Raw genomic sequence first — 19,329 nt, forward strand, 5'->3', positions numbered from 1 at the left:
AACATCTGTTAGATTTTGCAGACTCACTTTATGGTTAAACTTTGACCTATTGTGCTTCCAATAGTCGTGTTTGGACGATACACTGACATTTTAGTGCAATCACTTTCATTTTCACCTCCAAGTAAACGGTTAATCTAAATAATATGTGTGTTTGCTTGCATTGTTAATATAGTGTGCCAAACAATACTTTAGTGCCCTAGTAGCTCACCTGGTACTCCATGTACTAAGACTGAGACCTTGCCACAGTGGCCCAGGTTTGATTCCAATTGTTCCCTCTCTCTCTTTCCACCCTTTCCTGTCTATCTTTGGCTGTCACTGCAAAATAAAGGCATAAAAAAGCCCCCGAAAATACAAAAACGATACCTAAGCCAGTAGGAAATATAACCAAAACAATGAAAATAATAAATAAGTTAATAAGTTTGTAATAAAATAAAATCTTTTAAACGAGGTGGACCCAGTTGCCCCTGCAGAAGGCAGACAGCAGACTCCAGTCCCTCAGTGTCGTGTGCAGGTTCCTCCCTTTAAGTTGCTTTATTTATTTTTAGGTGACTTTAAGGGATTAAGTCAAACGTGTCTGTGCCTTGTGTGAAATTCCTTTCCCCTATTAGTGTTGAGGTGGTCAGCAGTTCCAGTGCTCTTTGTATTAAGTGGTTCACCACTGATGCTGAATGAAAAAGTAATTTCCTTCTGTGCATCAATAATATATCACTCATTTGTCTCCTTTCTTGTCTCCTCAGGCCCAGAGACACATCACTGACCTGTATGAGGACCTCAGAGATGGACACAACCTCATCTCCCTGCTGGAGGTGCTCTCTGGAGAGACACTGGTGAGCTTTGGTGACCTTTGACCTTCAGACATTAGGACATCTGCTTCTGCTGTAACCCCCTGTCCTGTCCAGACCTCTCTTACTGTCCCCGCTCCTCTGTCCTACTGACTTAATTTGGCATCACATTTGTTCGATTGTCCAGTCTCCTCGTTGTAACGTGAACTTTCTTTAATTGTCTATCTGAGTCAAATATTATTCTGTCTCCACTCTTGCATGCGTTGACTTTGATTCTTTCAAAATGTTTGGACATTTCAGAACATGCTGAGGTTATGCGCACTCTTTTACTTTACTTATCTCAACACTGGTTTTCTGGGAACACACCGTCTGGTGATGTAGCCCTAAAACACTAATTTTCATTCTTTGCTTCCATCTCGTAACCTTTCTGCACTGACTTGTTTGACCCCTGGTTTTTCCTTTATCTAATTCCTGTTTGCTGACCTTTGCCCTGACCTTTCCCCCCTTTGCCTCTGCCTTCCTCTCTTGCGATGCTCTTGCTGTGGTAGCCGAGGGAACGTGACGTTGTGAGGAACGTGCGGTTGGTGAGTGGCGCCTGGACTGTGGCTGGCCGCCTCCTCGGGCGTGGCATGTGTCACCACCCCAGGTGGCTTCTGGGTTGTGCATGATGACAGTCACACTCCCTGTATTGTCCCTTTTCTGTATCAACATCGTCCTCTTCCATTTTATCAGTGAACTCGCTGAGTCAGGCGTCATGTAAGGAAATAAGAAGTGCAAGTAGAGGTTTTATAGGAGTCATTTCTACAGACATTTTGTGGTCGTGATTTTTTTATATGTGAATTTGAGCTTTTAAACACAAAGATTTAATTAAAAGGGGAAGATTGTAACCTCAATTAATTCCTGCGTAGGACCTGAGGAAGGTTGGATGATCGAGGTTTCAGAATTAGCTGCAAAACAAACTCTTATTAATCCAAGAATTGACAATATTCATATTATTCTTTCCATGATTCGTTTCTTGGGTTTGATTTTTTTAAACAAGGTTCATGAATACAATCCTTTTCGTCAGTGGTTTTGCTGAACGCACTGACAAGGACGTTTTTGACAAAGTTGTTCCTGCGTGCACCACCAGGAAATTATTATATCATTTTAATTAAAAACATAAGACACAATTTCTTGTCTCTGTAGGTTAATTTTTAAACTGAGCTTTATTGAATAGAGACCTAACCAAGTATGAAATCAATCTATGGTCATTTTATGCTCTGAAAGTCTGCATAAATTGTAGTTAAGGGCCTGAACATCCAAACCGCTGGTATGGTCCTTTTTAAAATTGAGTTGTCATGGGTCAAGTATTTGGTTCCCTCACTGTACTGAAAGCTAAAGCCAAAAATCATCACTGGCAGCTGATATGTTGACTAATTCTGCTTCATACTGGCTTAAAGCTTGAAATGTGGAACACCAATGCATGTCATGGCCATCACTCCCGGGGTAAATCTGTCCTCTACAGGTTCAGAAATTCTAGCTGCTGCTCGATTCTGCTCGATTGGACTGCGGGACAGATACAATCTAAGACAGTTAAAGGTGTTTCATGAGGTGCAGGAAGAAGCTGATTGTAGGTAGAAAGAGAGGGTTGTGACTGGTCACTGAGAACCGTGTATCATTCATTGTCATGCTTTCACCTGCAGACATCCTGGCTGGTTTGTTAATGCATTTCAGGGTCATTTTAGTGGTCACGTCTGGCCAAACGCTTCGATCACAACCACGCAGAATTTGAATCACGCTTCAAATTTGCTGTATTTTAGTTTTAATTTACCATGACTGAATGATTTTTATACAGTAGAATAGATCTTTGTTTCAAACACAAGAGGTGTTGCTGGACACTGAAACACCTGTTCCTCAGTCATGGGGTCTTGCTGTTTGTTGATCATTCAGAGCTCACAGGGTTTTCCCTCCTCCTGATGTTCCGTGTCCTCTCGTTTCTTACAGCCGCGGGAGAAAGGCCGGATGCGCTTCCACAAGCTGCAGAATGTACAGATCGCCCTGGACTTTCTCAAACACAGACAGGTCAGGAAATAATCACATGTTTAATGTATCAAAGCTGGGTTTATTGACTGTCTTTGGTTTCAATTCAGAAAACTTGAAACTGACCATTCAATGAATGTTTCTGTGCGTCTTTCAGGTCAAACTGGTCAACATCAGGAATGATGACATTGCAGATGGAAACCCCAAGCTGACCCTGGGGCTAATATGGACCATCATCCTTCACTTCCAGGTAATGTAGGACATGTTTAAGGGTCTATATAGTTCTGCTATAAATTAACTATGGCTTAAACTAGGAGATTTGAAAGAAAGTATTGGAGATAAAAGTTCAGCCACCCATTATTTAAATTGCATTTTGCATGTATTCAAAGAGAAGCGACTGTTTGGAACAGCTGAATCAAATTTCCTGAACTGAAATGTGGTGTTTGGTCTTTTTTAAACTGCACATTGACACATAATTGCGTAAGATCAAATTCTTCCATCGTATGAGTAATATGCATTTTATACAGTTTGCTTTCATCACATTGTGATTAGTTTGCTTCCGCGGCACAGTAAGGAAAATCAGAGCGCTGTTCCCTCTTTGGGGCTCAATCATCAGCCTCAGTTTAGGCCGATGTTGACACAGCAGTTACAGTAGAGTGGAGTCCAACAGGCAATCATTTCCAAATGGGCTTTATTGAACATTTGGCAGCACTTAGACTCTTATATACAACTACCACCGCTTCTCCTGTCCTTGAGTGTACAAAGACTAAACACTGAAAGAAAAGCTTTTCATTCATTTTTAAAGAAGGATGTTCACATGCCAACTTTTTTTTTTTTTTTTACTATTTTCTGTGGTCCTTCCTGTGCAGCTCTATAGGTGGCCTATATTTAAATGTTGGGGTTACATTCAAACAGAGTAACATCATTCTCAAACATAAACATTATAAAATTAGCTTATACCACCTATGGCCACATCGGAGGAAAGCATTCGTCAATGGGCAGATGTGTTCCTGATGTTTGGATATTCTTTTAGCAGATGGTTTCTGTAGAATTTGGGAGAAAGAGAATGGGAGTACATGAAGATTCTTTGATGCTATAATGAGTATGATGGTCATGTTGGGATGTGGATGTGGGATCCTTTTCCCCGCTCCGTGTGACTCAGTGGTTCCCTCGAGAAAGCTGTCAGGAGATGTGGGCGTGGGGGCTCAGGACTCGCTCAAAAACTGCAAGAAACTGCAGCGGAAGCAAGAGAAATCATCTCCCACCGCTTGTTTTAAAAGTCAACCATTGACTTATGTCGATTTAAGTGAACATAAATGTAATGAAGTGATAAAACCAAAACAAACTTGCATGTGAATCCACAAAGTCATCAGGCAGCTATTATTTTTTTCAAAGCAAACCCATAATCACTTTGTTTTGGCAGATGCTAGTCAGCACAAACAATAGTGAATTTCCTCTGAGCTCCCCAGGTGCAGCTCACAGTTCACTAATACACAGGTGACTGGTAGAAATAATGGGCCCGGTCCGTGACAGAGAGGGAGTTAGGGATTCTCTCAGCACTCTTAAAACGAGGCTGCGAGGGCGTTGTTTCCATTCAGTTTCTGAGTCACTTTGAGCCCACGTCCACACTGAAAGCACCAGGGTTTCCCTTCTGGAGGGAAAATAGCAGAAGGAAGAGATGCCTTCTTTTTTCCCTCCTCCACCCTTTCCTGCAAAAAAAAAAAAAAAAACTGCCTGTAAGTGAAATTGTTAGTTCTGCTGTGACTCATCAGCATACCTAAAACCAGTGAAAATAGTATATAGTGGCAATAAAGCCACACTTGTTCCAGTAAGAGACTATGACTATTTATCAGGAGTGGAAGTGCAACTTTTAATTCATGCATGTTCAGCTAATATACAGCAGATTTACCTCACTTTTGGGGGTCTTATTTCTAGGTAAAACAGACACCAAATACTCAAATAGACGTTGCAGGTATTTATTTTAAGCCCCTCGGTAAGTGGCGTTTTCTGGATAAAGACAAGTCAAATGGTGAAAGTTTAAGAAAACATAGTAAAATTAAGAGGTTTCCTGTGATTGTTGCAACTTTTTACGACATGTGCCTCATTTTTCAGAGAGCCCCGCCCGTCCGGTACATTGAGCAGACCAAAACAAACACCAAAGACTTTTCATAAGTACCCTTTGTACATCTGATTATAGATATGGCACAGACAGCGACTACTGGGTGAGGGATTAATGCAAAATAGATGGAGCCACTCAACCAGCTGCAAAATCAAATAGTACATCTAACGTCAAGTCCCTCAGTGTCAACACTACACACCTTAAAAGATATTTGTTTTGACTATATGTGTGGTTTATTTTGTCTTCTTTCATAAAAGAGAATATATATTGAGGGATTTTTTTTGTGGTGTGTTCTTGTGACTCATAGCTTTTCCTCGTAGCTCTTAAAAAAAGAGGAATTTGCCTGCAGAGGTTCAGTTACACAGTTTTTATTTTAGAACATATAAGTTAGTATAACTTTGTAAGATCAGTGACTCATAGACGTTTTCACTCTCATGATTTCTGTTTTGCTCGCCTTATAATCACAAAGCGTCTGTGGTTCTTTCCAAAGCAGTGAGTGGATTTCATGCGCCCTTCAAGTAAAAGTGGTGGTTGTTAGTTGAGGTTTTTAAAATGTGACTCATCTCAAGTCTGGAAGAAATCAGCGGGCAAACTGGAAAAAAAAAAGTTTTCCCGCACTTCAACCAAACATGTCAATCATATCAATACAGCGATATCAAAGAAAAAGTCACTTTACCATGAAAATCTTTTAATATTTATATGCTTTATGTATGATGATTAAGAAATGCTCTACTTTGTTTGTGAGTTGTGTAACTTCCCAGCTGTCTTAGTGCTGTCTCTTTGCAGTTTTATTTAAATATTTACAATATTAATATTAATATTATAATTTACATTACAATCTGGAAGATGCATTTGTTCACTGTGCATTCAAAGGATCCAGAGCTTGTGCAACCCACCACGAAAAGCAGCTAAAAAGAGCTACATTGCTCAGGCTTCTATTTATCTTTAAAGAAAAATAAAATGGAAGCAGGTTTACTGTCTGCTCACTCTGCGCCGATGTCGCTGACTAGTTGCTCCGTCTCCTCCTTCAGATCTCAGATATTCAGGTGAACGGCCAGTCGGACGACATGACGGCCAAAGAGAAGCTGTTGCTCTGGTCTCAGAGGATGGTGGAGGGATACCAGGGCCTGCGCTGCGACAACTTCACCACCAACTGGAGGGATGGCAAGCTCTTCAACGCCATCATACACAAACACAGGTGAGACACTGATCCTCCGGAGATCGAGGTTAGAGCCGGGCCCAAAGGCTACCAAATTATATAAAAGGAGAAGACAAGAAAGAGAGGACTAAGAATTTAACATATGCAATAAACTGAACTAATACACTGCTGATGATGATGGAAAATGTGATTAAACCTACCTGTACAACAACAGACACACAGAAGCATTATCTGAGAAAGGATGACATGGAGGCGTGTTGCACCGAAGCATTTTTTAAACCATGCAGAAATATTTTCAGATTCTTAAAAACCTGCCTGGACTTGAGATCTCGTAACACCTTAGGATATAGATTTTTACACACAGTTAAAAGGTCTTCATTTTGACATTCAGCATATTTCATGTTGCTGTGTCCTTTTTTATTTATTGCAGTATGTTCAGAGAGGAATGCCAAATCCATATTTGAGTTTTGCAGCAGCACACTTGACTTGTCAGGGCAGAAGTTGTTGTCAGGTCATTGAAAATCAGCAGAGATAAATATGAAATCAGTCAGACAAACTCCCCAGTTCATTCATTTGTGACCAGACATCCCTCTGGTAACACTTTAAAACTTGAATTCCCTATTTAATATTTATAAGCAGCATATAAAGAGTCATAAGGAACATAATATAATGTATTTACAAGCAGAAATAAGGACACTTCTTATTGTTATTTAGGTATCATCAACAACCAGAACTTCTCCTGTGAAGTATCTGAAACAAAGTGATTGACACAGCTGTCATTTTGTGTCAAATTTAATTTTCACTGGAAAAAAAACTCATGTTTGCTTACATCTGGAGAACAAGATTTGTAGTCCAGGGAGTCTCTGCGGCTCTACAGTACTTCATTATAAAGCTGTTTGTCACACATTTTGCCCATGTTGCGATTCCGATAATATTTCGATTAAATGTGCAGCTCTAATTTATAGAAGCTTCCTTAACGTCTCCTGCATACAGTAATCAGTTCCTCTGCTGTCCTTCTGTGTGCTCCAAACAATCACTGTTGCATTAAAAATTAAACAGATTGACGGCAAAAAAAAAGAGCTGCAAGAGGTGGATAAAAAGTTTCTATAGATGCTTTGATACTTTTTCCTGCTGTGAAAACTTTTTGTTATAAAACTCTGTTGTAACTTACATGAATTCCAGTTTGCCCTCCCCAATAAGAAAACAAACAAACTTAAACTGCTACCTTTCAAGCCTGCAGGAGACGCCCGTTTCATACCCAAACCCTATATTTTGGGTGGAGTGCCACTTTAATAAGTCTTTGCGCTTGCACAGACAAACGAGCCCTGCAGGATCGCTCACCTCACGACTCAAAAACAACATGTAAAACCTGAGCTGGCATCATTTGCTGTGAAAAAGAAGGAGCATCTTCTTGACGATGTGGGTGTAACACACTAATCTGAGAAAATGTTGCCCTGGAGGTATGCTCACTGGAGGCTCGGCAGGTTGTAGCAAAACACAGGTACGCTAACCACTCTGCCATAGATTCTTTCTTGGCGGAGCAGGAGCAGGACGTGCAGACAGCTGCAGCGCCTCAGCAATGATCGATTGAAAGCCACAAGAAGAAGAAATCTGGATACAATCAGGAACCACCAGTGGACTTCAGTCAGGATAAAATTGATCTTAAAGCTGCCATAGATTTCATATTCTTTGTTATAACTTTAAAATTTCAACCTAACTCACTTGGACTTCTTCTTCGGCCGCGAACTTGACAGTTGCTACAATGTTGAGCCTAAAGAAGAAGTTTCCCTCGAGAAAGAGGCGTTTGAACAGCGCCTCCAGCAGCACAGCGGGCTCAGTCAGTGACCTGGAGGACCGGGTGATCATGCTGTGTGAAGAAGTGCCCGCCGAGTACTCATTCGACTCGGGCCGAGGCTCCCACAGCCCTGGGGCCCGCTCCAGTCGGGGCTCCCACAGCGAGGAGCACGAATCAGGATCAGAGCCTCACATCATCCACCTGAGCAGGGACAGACTATCCTACAGACAGGCCTGCTATGTGGAGAGAGAACCAGTCCGGGGACACAAAGAATACTACAACCAGAGAGTTGTGCAAGCGTATGAATATTTGTTTAAATTTCTGTTTTGAAAAGCTTGGTTAAATGTGCAGAATTTACTGCACTGTAAGTCTTTCTCTTTGGTATTTGTGGGCAGAGTCATGAGATGCTCTGTGCTTGTGCCTGCATGTTATTAGACTGCATTTATCTTCCTGGCAAAGTGCACCCAAAGAAAATGCGTGTGTCTTCTTTGTGTATAAAATGATGGGGAAATTTTAAGCTTCTCTGAAAGTGAGGACTCATGTTTTTGCTTGCCCTTTCTGGTATCAGGAAAGACACACTACACATGATCCAACTGCCTCCAGCAGCCTAACATATGAAATATGCACAATGAAATTGCAAAATCATAGAAGTAATGTTCATGTCAGAAGGTAATTAATGAGGTTTTTTTTTTGAGTGACAGTAATGACAGTATAATTTCACCCATTTCCACTCACTCTTCTCTCTGTCCGCAGGCCGACTCTGATTGACATGAGTCAAGTGTACCGACAGAGCAACCAGGAGAATCTGGAGCAGGCCTTCAGCGTGGCAGAGAGAGAACTGGGTGTCACCAGACTGCTGGACCCCGAGGGTGAGAGAAGACACACAGGAGCAATTTGACATATTAAATATCACCCCGAACACTTTACTCAGGGACTATTTAAGGTTGTGTGTGTGGTTTTTATTTAGCCTATTAGCCCCGACACAAGCAAAATTCCTCTTGGACTGACTTTTAATGCCTTCTTTTCATCTCTCGACAGATGTGGATGTGCCCCATCCAGATGAGAAATCCATCATCACATACGTCTCCTCCATGTACGATGTCATGCCCAGGGTACCAGACGTTCAGGATGGCGTCAAAGCCAATGTGAGTCTTCCTCATTGTCAGTCTATCTTTCCTCTGGACCTCTATATAGTGTTTTTGTGAAGTGGAGTGTTGATCATCTTGACGTTTTACATAGTAGTTGTAGCGTGGAAGACGCAACGAAAGGGTCCAAGATCAGCAACGTAGACTTGAACTGTCTGTATCTGTGCTTCAGGAGCTGGAGCTGCGTTGGCAGGAGTATTATGAGCTGGTCACCATGCTGCTGCAGTGGATCAGACACCACATCCTCGTCTTTGAGGAGAGGAAGTTCCCCACCAGCTATGAGGAGATTGAGGTGAGTGGATCTTGGCTTTAATTCTTGTGAAAGCGTGAACGGCAGAATAATATTTATAATGAAACTGATGATAAACTCTCTGATCTGCAGGTTCTTTGGCGTCAGTTTCTGAAGTTTAAGGAAACCGAGCTTCCTGCAAAAGAGGCAGACAAGAACCGCTCCAAACACATATTCAAGTCTTTTGAGGTGAGTGTCCTGAAGGGTAGTTTCGTACTGTAAGGCTGTGTTTGCAATATGTGCCTCAAGGAATAATTATAACCGGGACAAATTCACTTGTCAGTTAATCTTTTACCACCCACTGTGATGCCCGGGGACACTAACGCTGTGTGAAAACTTTACAGACTGTTTGCAGATTAGAGTCTCGTCATTTTTATAAAGAACAATAAACAATGCATGGCAGAGGACTCCACTGAAACAGATATAAGGCCTGCCTACCATAAGCCCTTTCTGACTTTATAACAATGTAAAACATCCTTAAAAACTTTATGTACAAATTTAATCACAAGGGGATCAAAAAAAAAAAATGTTTTACTTTAAGTGTCTCTGAAATTAATCTGGGACTATTTTGATTGTTTCTGTCATTTTATAACAATGTAACTGCTTACAGCTTCTCAAAATTGACTGTGTAATGTTTTTTGGTCATATTTAATAATAAACTGTTTTTTTAGAATTTTGGACTTTCTGAATATGTTCATTTAGGTTTTGGGAAATTATGATTTTTCAGTTTTTTCAGACATTTCTAAAATATAACTGAAAATGAACTGATTCTATTTATTATCTCACACTGATGGACTCTTATTTATTGTCCTGTTTTATGTATTTACTGTTCTGTGTTGCCTGCCCAGGAACAACAGATAAGCAAATAAGCTGTTCGCTGACTCTGGTGCAAGACAAACATTGGGAGAATAAACTGATAATGAAGATAACGGTTATCTGCAGCTCTGATCTGCTGTTCTTGTTTTGCAGGGTGCAGTTCAGGCTGGTCATGTCAAAGTGCCGCCAGGTTACCATCCCTTTGATGTGGAGAAGGAATGGGGTCGACTGCACATCGCCATACTGGAGAGAGAGCGTCTCCTCAGGACAGAATTTGAAAGGTAAGTTAGCCACGATCTAAAGCTCATCACAGGCTCTGTTGTCAAAATAAACAGACATTTTTTTAGGAAACTAAACTGGTCAAAAACCACAAGCCTGAAATGAATCATCAACGGTTTCTGTGTGACGAACGAGGATGACTCATTTCCTAATGATGAAGTCCACTATGGCAATATAATTAAACTGGGTTGGCTTTGTGGGCCGGGAAGTAAAAGTCGTATCAGGGCAAACACATGACAACCATCTCCACGGAAACATGCTGACAATAATATGGTCATTTGATAGATAATTTTGTTTTTTGTATTTTAATCACAAGGCTTGCAAGGGCGTGGCTTTTTATTTTTGGCTTTTCAAGGACTTGAGAAAATTTCTGTGTAGTGTTTTGAAAAATATTATCTTTAGTGGACAGAAAGAGCTCGATCATGGCTTTCATGCATCAGGGATACAATTTAAAGTATTTATTCCGCCAGAAGACGGAGTGAGTGCTTTCATTTTTTTTCCACTTCTTCATTGTACTTGTTTAGATTTACTTTAAGACGGGTTTTACTTTAGTAAATCACTTTAAAAACTGTCAGGTAATCTTGTGTAAAGTGCCTTTTGACCTTTGATCTCCCCTCGCTCCCTCTGCAGGCTGGAGCGACTTCAAAGGGTCGTCAGTAAGGTCCAGATGGAGTCGGGTGTGTGTGAGGAGCAGCTCAACCAGGTGGAGACTCTGCTGCAGACGGTGAGACACAAACCTTTCTCTTTTTTTTTTTTTATTTAAAGACCAAATCAATATGATTTCATGAGGAACCGTTACAGACAGATGCAGAGCTGTAATTTCTTTGTGTGCTGCAGGATGTGAGGATGCTGAGCTCGGGGAAACCTGCTCAGCACACAGCAGAGATGGAGGCCGATCTGGAGAAAGCAGAAGGAATGATCCGCTTCCTCTTCAACGATGTGCAGCTGCTCAAAGATGGACGCCACCTTCAAGCTGAGCAGATGTATCGCAGGTACAAAACAAATAAACTCAAACTCAATGTGACAATTAAAATGATTAAGCTTTGATGTCATACATTTTTTCTTGATAACTTAAACAATTAACTCATTATAAAATCTTCGACTAATCAATTAATGGACTGACTGACTCTCTGTATTCCCGGCTCTAGGGTGTATCGTCTCCACGAGAGGCTGGTGAACCTCCGCAGTGAGTACAACCTGCGACTCAAGTCCGGTGTGACCACCACACAGATCCCCATGACTCAGATCCACACCGTCCAGGTCCTGCAGCAGGCTCCCATGAGGGTGCGGCCTGAGCTGGATGAAGTCACCATGCGCTACATCCAAGACCTGCTGGGCTGGGTGGAGGAGAACCAGCGCCGGGTGGATGATGGCGAGTGGGGCTCCGACCTGCCCACCGTCGAGTCCCAGCTGGGCAGCCACCGTGGCCTGCACCAGTCCGTGGAGGAGTTCCGCTCCAAGATCGAGAGGGCAAAGGCTGATGAGGTACAAACAGTGTTAACATTGTTTTTGTTGATTTAGATTTTCAAAAAAGAAAACAATATCAACAGAGTATTTACATATTTCACCCTTTTTGCGTCAGAGCAAAACTTAAGATGTGACTATATGTGTCGCATTTATCTTTTAACCTCCACCAAAAAGTGACATACCAGTACAGTCTCTCACCTTCTTTAAAGTGACACCAGATATCATTGTATTTCCACAACTGACATGAAATATTTCAGACGGAGCAGAGAGATGTTTTATTTTGATGGTATGGTAGCTCCCTTTTCTGTTTTATATTAAGTATTTTGTGCCAAAATAAGAATATATCAATAATATAATAAAGTGATTAACATCTCTTTATTTATTACCATGACTGGGTGCTTGACTCACATGTTTCTACTGTTTCTTATCGTCTCTCTCTGATCCAGAGTCAGATCTCACCTGCCAGTAAAGCTGCTTACCGCGACTATCTGGGAAAACTGGAGCTGCAGTACGGCAAGCTCCTGGTAAGTTATATAAAAGATCGGTATGATCATGAAACGGGTATTAAATAGCATTCTATGAAGCAATATAAAGGTCTTAACTTGTGTTAATCTTATGGAGGTGAAGTCAAGTCTGTCAGTCCCTCACAATGTATCTTTTACATCGTTCGTTATTTCCTCCCTTGCAGAACGCCTCTAAGGCCCGCCTGCACTACCTGGACCAGCTTCACGCCTTCGTCACCGCAGCCACCAAAGAGCTGATGTGGCTGAACGAGAAGGAGGAGGAGGAGGTCAACTACGACTGGAGTGAACGAAACACCAACATGGCCGCCAAGAAGGAAAACTACTCGGTATAGAAACAGTGTGATGTTCTAATAAGGTTTTACTGACAGTGCTTTCTAGTAGTGATGATAATGATGTGATTCTGGTTGTTTTTCTGGGGAGCAGGGTTTGATGAGAGAGTTGGAGCTCAGGGAGAAAAAGATGAACAGTGTCCAGACCACAGGAGACAAACTGCTGAGGGACGGACACCCTGCCAGGAAGACTGTAGAGGTTTGTTTGGTTGTTGGTTGTTTGACTGGGACAGTGCACAGATACTGCTATGAGCTAATTTACATCTCTAGTCCATTGGCAGGAAACAGAAAAAAAAGACAACATATTCACTAAACAAGCTTTCAGTACATTAGTGTTTGCATTAATGTGTGATGGGTACATGATAGGGTTGATTTTAGCCATTCAGTCATCTTAAATTTAAAGTCAGTAAAGCTCTCTTCTTTAGAGGTAAGATCATTTAAGATGGAGGAGGACTTACTTGACTTAACTACAGTCTACAAACACTAAATCAAATTGTAGAAATCTTTATTTAAACATGTGTCTCCTCCTCCTTCCCTTCCCTCCTCAGGCCTTCACTGCAGCTCTGCAGACTCAGTGGAGTTGGATCCTCCAGCTGTGCTGCTGCATCGAAACCCACCTGAAAGAAAACACTGCCTACTTCCAGGTTTGTTTGCTAACTTTATCAAAGCTCAACTGTCCATCAGTCTGTCACCCTTTTTGTTTGTCCTTACTGTTGCTGTCTGTACGGGACAAGTTCTGAATCTCATCACTTTTCTTCCTCGTGTAGTTTTTCTCTGACGTGAAGGAGGCAGAGGACAGGATCAAAAAGATGCAGGATACGATGAAGAGGAAGTACACCTGCGACCGCTCCATCACGGTCACACGGCTGGAAGATCTCCTGCAGGACGCAGCTGTATGTTTATTCACCATTATGTTAAAACACATCTGGATACTATTATTATACTGTGGAAGAGTCCACAGAGAGATAACTGTTTCTAAAGGCTTTCCTTTGAAGTTCAACAATAACAATTCTGCACAGGACACCATGAAACATTATTATTTGAATCCTCGTGTTCTTCACAGGATGAGAAAGAGCAACTGACTGAGTTCAAAACTCACCTGGAAGGCCTGAAGCGAAGAGCCAAGACCATCGTCCAGCTGAAACCACGTAACCCTGCGACCGCCATAAAGGGCAAACAGCCCGTCCAGGCCGTCTGCGACTTCAAACAGATGGAGGTAGGTGTCTGTTTTTCCATTCAATTAATTATTTAACTCAATCGTCTGGTTAAATTGTAGAATTCAGTCACGCGTGAGCTTTTTACGTTCCCTCCAGATCATAGTCCACAGGGGAGATGAATGCGCTCTGTTGAACAACTCGCAGCCCTACAAGTGGAGGGTGCTGAATGATAAAGGCAACGAGGCGTCTGTGCCTTCTATCTGCTTCCTGGTTCCACCCACCAACAAGGACGCTGTGAACAGTGTTGCCGGGTGAGCGAAGAGTGTTTTTAAATGCGATAAAATCTAAATCCCCGATCTCCACTAATCTCCACTTCTCCTTCCTCAGACTGGATGGAAACCTCCAGAGGCTGCAGACGATGTGGCAGACGATGTTTGTGGACATGAAGAGTCTGCTGTCCTGGCAGTACCTGATGAGAGACATCCAAATCATCAAATCCTGGAACATCACCATGGTAACAACACAGGACCTTACTGTATTAGGGAGAAATGAATACACTAACAGTGCGTTTAAGTTGTTCTAAAATGCCTGACCTGAATGAAACAAACCCTTTGTTTACCCTACTATTTCATGAAAAAATAGCTGCTGTGAAAAAGGTCTATTGTAGAATAGCGGTTTTAACATTGTCTGCTAATCGTAATATCATCCGTTTAACCTGTAAGCACCAGTATACTTAACTCCTAATCTTTAGTTTCTGCATTAATATCTGCAGCATTCAACCACTCAAACACTAGTTACTCAGTTCAGATGAAGGCTAGTTTAATTGTTTCATGTATTTGTTACATTTAATCAGATTTATTTGTGCACAGTATGTATGAAAACTGACTTCAGATTAACAATGATAGTGGATAAAGTTTATGTAATTGCTGATGAGTGGTTGTGTTAATTTTATCTGGTTATAAGTTTCTTTTAAAAGGACAAAATAACTTTAAGTTTGGCTGATTATTTGAAAGGTAGAAAATACTTTACTAACAGTTTTGTGTTGAACTGGTGTCTTCATAATGTTTAATATTCATGTTCCCTTATAGTTTAAGACCCTGAGGGTGGAGGAGTACCGGCTGGCACTGAGGAACCTGGAGCTGCACTACCAGGACTTCCTGAGAGACAGCCAGGACTCCCAGATGTTCGGTGCCGAGGACCGAATGCAGGTGGAGTCCAACTACAACAGAGCCAATCAGCACTACAACACAATGGTCAGCTCTGCGGAACAAGGTGTGTACTGGTTATTATATTTCACGTACTACTTTATCGTCACCCAACAGGGTCAGAAAGCTTCTGATACCGATTACAAGACACATTTGTTTTGTTTGAAGTTTAAGTTGGACAAAGTATTTTTCTCATTGAATCATTTCTCAGACATTTCTGTTGACATTCAGTCGTGGTCATTTGTGTGTAAGTTGACTGTTGGATTCACATTACAGGCTATGTGCCACCCAGGGCAGGTAAGGTGTTTCAGTTACAGCACCAGATGTGCAGTAGGAGCTTTTGATTGGCTGAACAGGACTCTGTGTGTGTGTGTGTGTGTGTGTGTGTGTGTGTGTGTTTGCACCGAGGGCTGTTGTGCTGTCATGTTCCTTTTCATTCATTAACTCAATCAGCTTCATCATCATCATCCTCACTGATTTTGGTATTCCCCCTCTAATTTCACTCATTGTTGCATTCTTGTCTCTGTGCATGGGATTAATGCCAGCTGATTTCCTCTCTTTATCAGTGAATTATTGAATCAATTAATCAATAGATTAACCTCTGTGACAGATGATCAACACAGAACCAATCAAGCATGAAGAAGCACATTCATTGTGTGTGTGTGTGTGTTATATGTGACATAAAGCAACTGTATTAAAGCAGCAGTAGTTTATTAAGATTATTTTTTCCAAAGAAGTTTTGAATTTTGAGGGTTTCAGTCAAAAACTTGATGATTGTGTAAAATGTCTCTATTAAGTAATAATAAGTATAAGATCCTGTAACTAATGCTGTACCTTTATGAGTATGCCATGTTTTCATATATATCTTACGTACAGTGCAAGAATCTGGAGTTTGTGCTCTCTCTGCTAAAAACGATAATGTAAATAAATTTCTTTCGATCCAACCAGGAGAGCAAGACGAGTCGATGTGCAAGACTTACCTGACGCAGATCAAAGACCTTCGTCTGAGGCTGGAGGGTTGCGAGAATCGAACAGTGACACGCCTCCGACAGCCTGTGGACAAGGAGCCACTGAAAGCCTGCGCCCTGAAGACTGCAGAGCAAATGGTAACAACAGCAACAGTGTTTTTGGCTTCCTTTAGATGTACTAAACACAGTCTGTGTCTGTTGCACTAACCCTATTTGATTTTACTGATAAAATAATGCAATATATGCAAATTATTGGATAAAATATTAGTTCACTAAATCGTCTGCTCTTTTTTTCCAATGACAGAAAGTCCAGTCTGAGTTGGAAGGCTTAAAGAAAGACTTGAACTCAATCACTGAGAAGACTGAGGAGGTTCTGGCGTCTCCTCAGCAGTCCAGCTCCGCCCCGATGCTGCGCTCCGAACTGGACGTCACGCTGAAGAAGATGGACCACGTCTACGGCCTGTCCTCCGTCTACCTGGACAAGTGAGGCTTCGTGATTCTCTGAGCGCTTCCTGGTGAATTTCCAGCTGTTGTTGTGCTTTTTATAAAACGTGAACCCGTTTGGTTTCAGGCTGAAGACCATTGATGTGGTGATCAGAAACACTAAAGACGCAGAAGACACGCTCAAGAATTATGAGACTCGTCTGCGTGATGTGAGCAACGTGCCAGCTGAAGAGAAGGAGGTGGAGGACCATCGTAGTCAGCTGAAGGTATTTCCTCTTTTTGGATACCTACAATCAGTGTATGCACTGCAATAAAGCCCTTCTAGAAACAAACTAAATATTCTTAAATATAATCAGATTTTCTTGTATTGAGCAAAACAAATCTGTCAATGGGGTAAGACAATTTGTTTTTTTCTTCAAACTAGTATACAAATCCAACTGAAAGACTGTAATGGACCTTAAAGCTAGAAAAAATGCCAACAATTCAAGCAAGTTGTTACAGGCAATGAAGACTCAGTTCAAATTCTTAAAATAAGTTATTTGTGTCACTTTTTTGTTCCTTAATCTAATTTGCAAAGAAATCTTACAAGAAGACACAACTAAGTGACTTTGTCTTAAATGAAGGCACCAGAAGCTTTCTTATTTTTAGCCTTTTTTATTAAAACATGGAAACTAAACAGCTGCTTCCTTTACGACACTGGGACAAGACAACGTTCTCTTAAATTGAGAAGTTGTCCAAGTGGTTTGTTGTGACTTGTTGCTGGTCAAATCTAGCTCAGTATTAGCTGTAATATCTTAACAAGACAAAGTTAGATATATTATTATTATTATTTATAGACAAAAAGTAAGACCCATTTCCCAGAAACAAACACTTTTTTACTTCCTTGAGATTCCTTTTTTGGTCCAGATTTTGTTTTATATTTTGCCATAAATGATCCTTTAACCTGTGCCATGCTTCCTCCTGAACTGGACCTCATTGATCTGAGATGACGTCTTTGCTCTTTTGTCTGGCAGTCGATGCTCGCTGAAGCAGAGGCCGACCAGGTGGTATTCGACCGCCTGCAGGACGAGCTGAGGAGGGCAACGGCCATCAACGACAAGATGACGAGGATCCACAGCGAGCGCGACACCGAGCTGGAGCATTACCGTCAGCTGGTCAACAGCCTCCTGGAGCGCTGGCAGGCTGTGTTTGCTCAGATCGACCTGAGGCAGCGGGAGCTCGACCTCCTCGGGCGCCACATGAACTCCTACCACGGGAGCTACGAGTGGCTCATCCGCTGGCTCGGAGAGGCGAGGCAGCGGCAGGAGAAAATTCAAGCCGTGCCCATCGGCGACAGCAAGGCTCTCAAGGAGCAGCTGGCAGAGGAGAAGGTATTGTAAAGGAACAGAATGAGCTATATGGGGGTAAAGGGAAGAGAGGTCATTGTGCCCTCTGGTGGTCACACTGAGGGTACAGGTGTAGTTAGAGTGAACTGAAAACGGATTTTAGTAGTTGGGGCTTTTCCTTTTTGTGGAAAACAATGAAATACACTGTGAAAATGTAAAAAAAAATACATGAAATATTTCCATTTTAAATTCTATTTACAGAAACTCCTGGAAGAGATTGAGAAAAACAAGGACAGGATTGAAAACTGCCAGAAAAATGCAAAAGCTTACATTGATTCTGTAAAGGTATGTACTGATATTTATATAGCTTTACAACAAAAGGGAAACGTTTGTTTTCTGGTTTGATTTAAGATTATTTTCTTCTTTTTTTTTTTTTTAGGATTACGAGTTCCAGATTTTGACCTACAAAGCCCTCCAGGATCCCATAGCTTCTCCTTTAAAGAAACCCAAAATGGAGTGTGCATCTGATAATATCATTCAAGAGGTAGGTTATACGAGTCCATCACACATCAGCTGAGACGAGTGAACGTGATTACGAGTCTGCAACCTGTTTTATTGTTACTGTGATCAAAATGTAATCCTGGGAACTAAATGGAAATGTGAGAAATTGATAGAAAATGTCTTTTTAAAGTCACGTAAATAAACCGCTAACCGCTCCCTGGCACTGCATATCTTACAGTACGTTACTCTGAGAACCCGCTACAGTGAGCTGATGACTCTCACCAGCCAGTACATTAAGTTCATCACAGAAACACAGCGCCGCCTGGAGGATGAAGAGGTAAATTACACACAAACTCTAAAGGACAAAACCGGCAGCAGGTTTTCTGTCAAAAACACCCCACTAACACGAACAACGCAACCCTTACCTGTTAACTGATTGATGTATGGGAAATCATTTGTCATTAAAATACTTCCAAAATGTTGGCACAAAAAAAAAAATATTCTTTTCCAACTCAGAGTCCGAATCTGTTGAGTGACAGGACAGCGTTCAGTGGTGAAGCAAACTGTTTCATCCTAGTGTTTCAGCACATCACATCCCCACTACAGTATATGTCTCTCATTCCCCTACGCTGTGTATTTAGTCAAATCATGTCACATAGTCTCTACATAAGACTCTGATTTGGCTGCAGGCATCAGCCCTGAATTCAGTCACATTTCTCAACTGCTTAACTGCTTCTCCGACAATCTTTTGATTAGTATTTGCTTCTTTATTTCCTCTTGAAATCACCGACACTTGTGATTTGAAGGCTTCAGTTTGGCTACCTGCCTTCTCAGACATTATTTTTCAATCTACCTTACCTTTACTTTCTCCCCGTTTCTTCTTTTCTAACTTTTCTATTGTGTTTGATCCTTTTGACCTGCTCGCCAGTGCTTTGTCATGATGAATATTAATCACACGCTTAAGAGATGAATTAACCCCAAAGCCACCAGGTATTTAAATAAAGAC

At 41.5% G+C, this 19,329-nt stretch overlaps 1 protein-coding gene across 1 annotated transcript in view; it reads left to right on the plus strand.

Moving 5' to 3' along the window:
- The window catches only part of pleca (plectin a), a 106,969-nt gene that overhangs the window by 73,728 nt on the left and 13,912 nt on the right, over positions 1-19,329 (plus strand). The window contains 28 exon segments of the mRNA XM_051391478.1: positions 738-827; positions 2,766-2,843; positions 2,959-3,051; positions 5,952-6,118; positions 8,628-8,743; positions 8,913-9,019; positions 9,192-9,311; positions 9,402-9,497; positions 10,278-10,405; positions 11,034-11,127; positions 11,241-11,395; positions 11,552-11,888; positions 12,317-12,394; positions 12,559-12,720; positions 12,818-12,922; positions 13,272-13,367; positions 13,491-13,616; positions 13,787-13,939; positions 14,037-14,191; positions 14,268-14,394; positions 14,969-15,152; positions 16,034-16,191; positions 16,358-16,536; positions 16,625-16,763; positions 17,511-17,867; positions 18,084-18,167; positions 18,262-18,366; positions 18,562-18,660. Coding sequence (XP_051247438.1) covers positions 738-827; positions 2,766-2,843; positions 2,959-3,051; positions 5,952-6,118; positions 8,628-8,743; positions 8,913-9,019; positions 9,192-9,311; positions 9,402-9,497; positions 10,278-10,405; positions 11,034-11,127; positions 11,241-11,395; positions 11,552-11,888; positions 12,317-12,394; positions 12,559-12,720; positions 12,818-12,922; positions 13,272-13,367; positions 13,491-13,616; positions 13,787-13,939; positions 14,037-14,191; positions 14,268-14,394; positions 14,969-15,152; positions 16,034-16,191; positions 16,358-16,536; positions 16,625-16,763; positions 17,511-17,867; positions 18,084-18,167; positions 18,262-18,366; positions 18,562-18,660 — 3,888 coding nt within the window.

Source organism: Dicentrarchus labrax, unplaced genomic scaffold, assembly GCF_905237075.1.
Source record: "Dicentrarchus labrax unplaced genomic scaffold, dlabrax2021, whole genome shotgun sequence".
NCBI classification, from domain to species: domain Eukaryota; kingdom Metazoa; phylum Chordata; class Actinopteri; family Moronidae; genus Dicentrarchus; species Dicentrarchus labrax.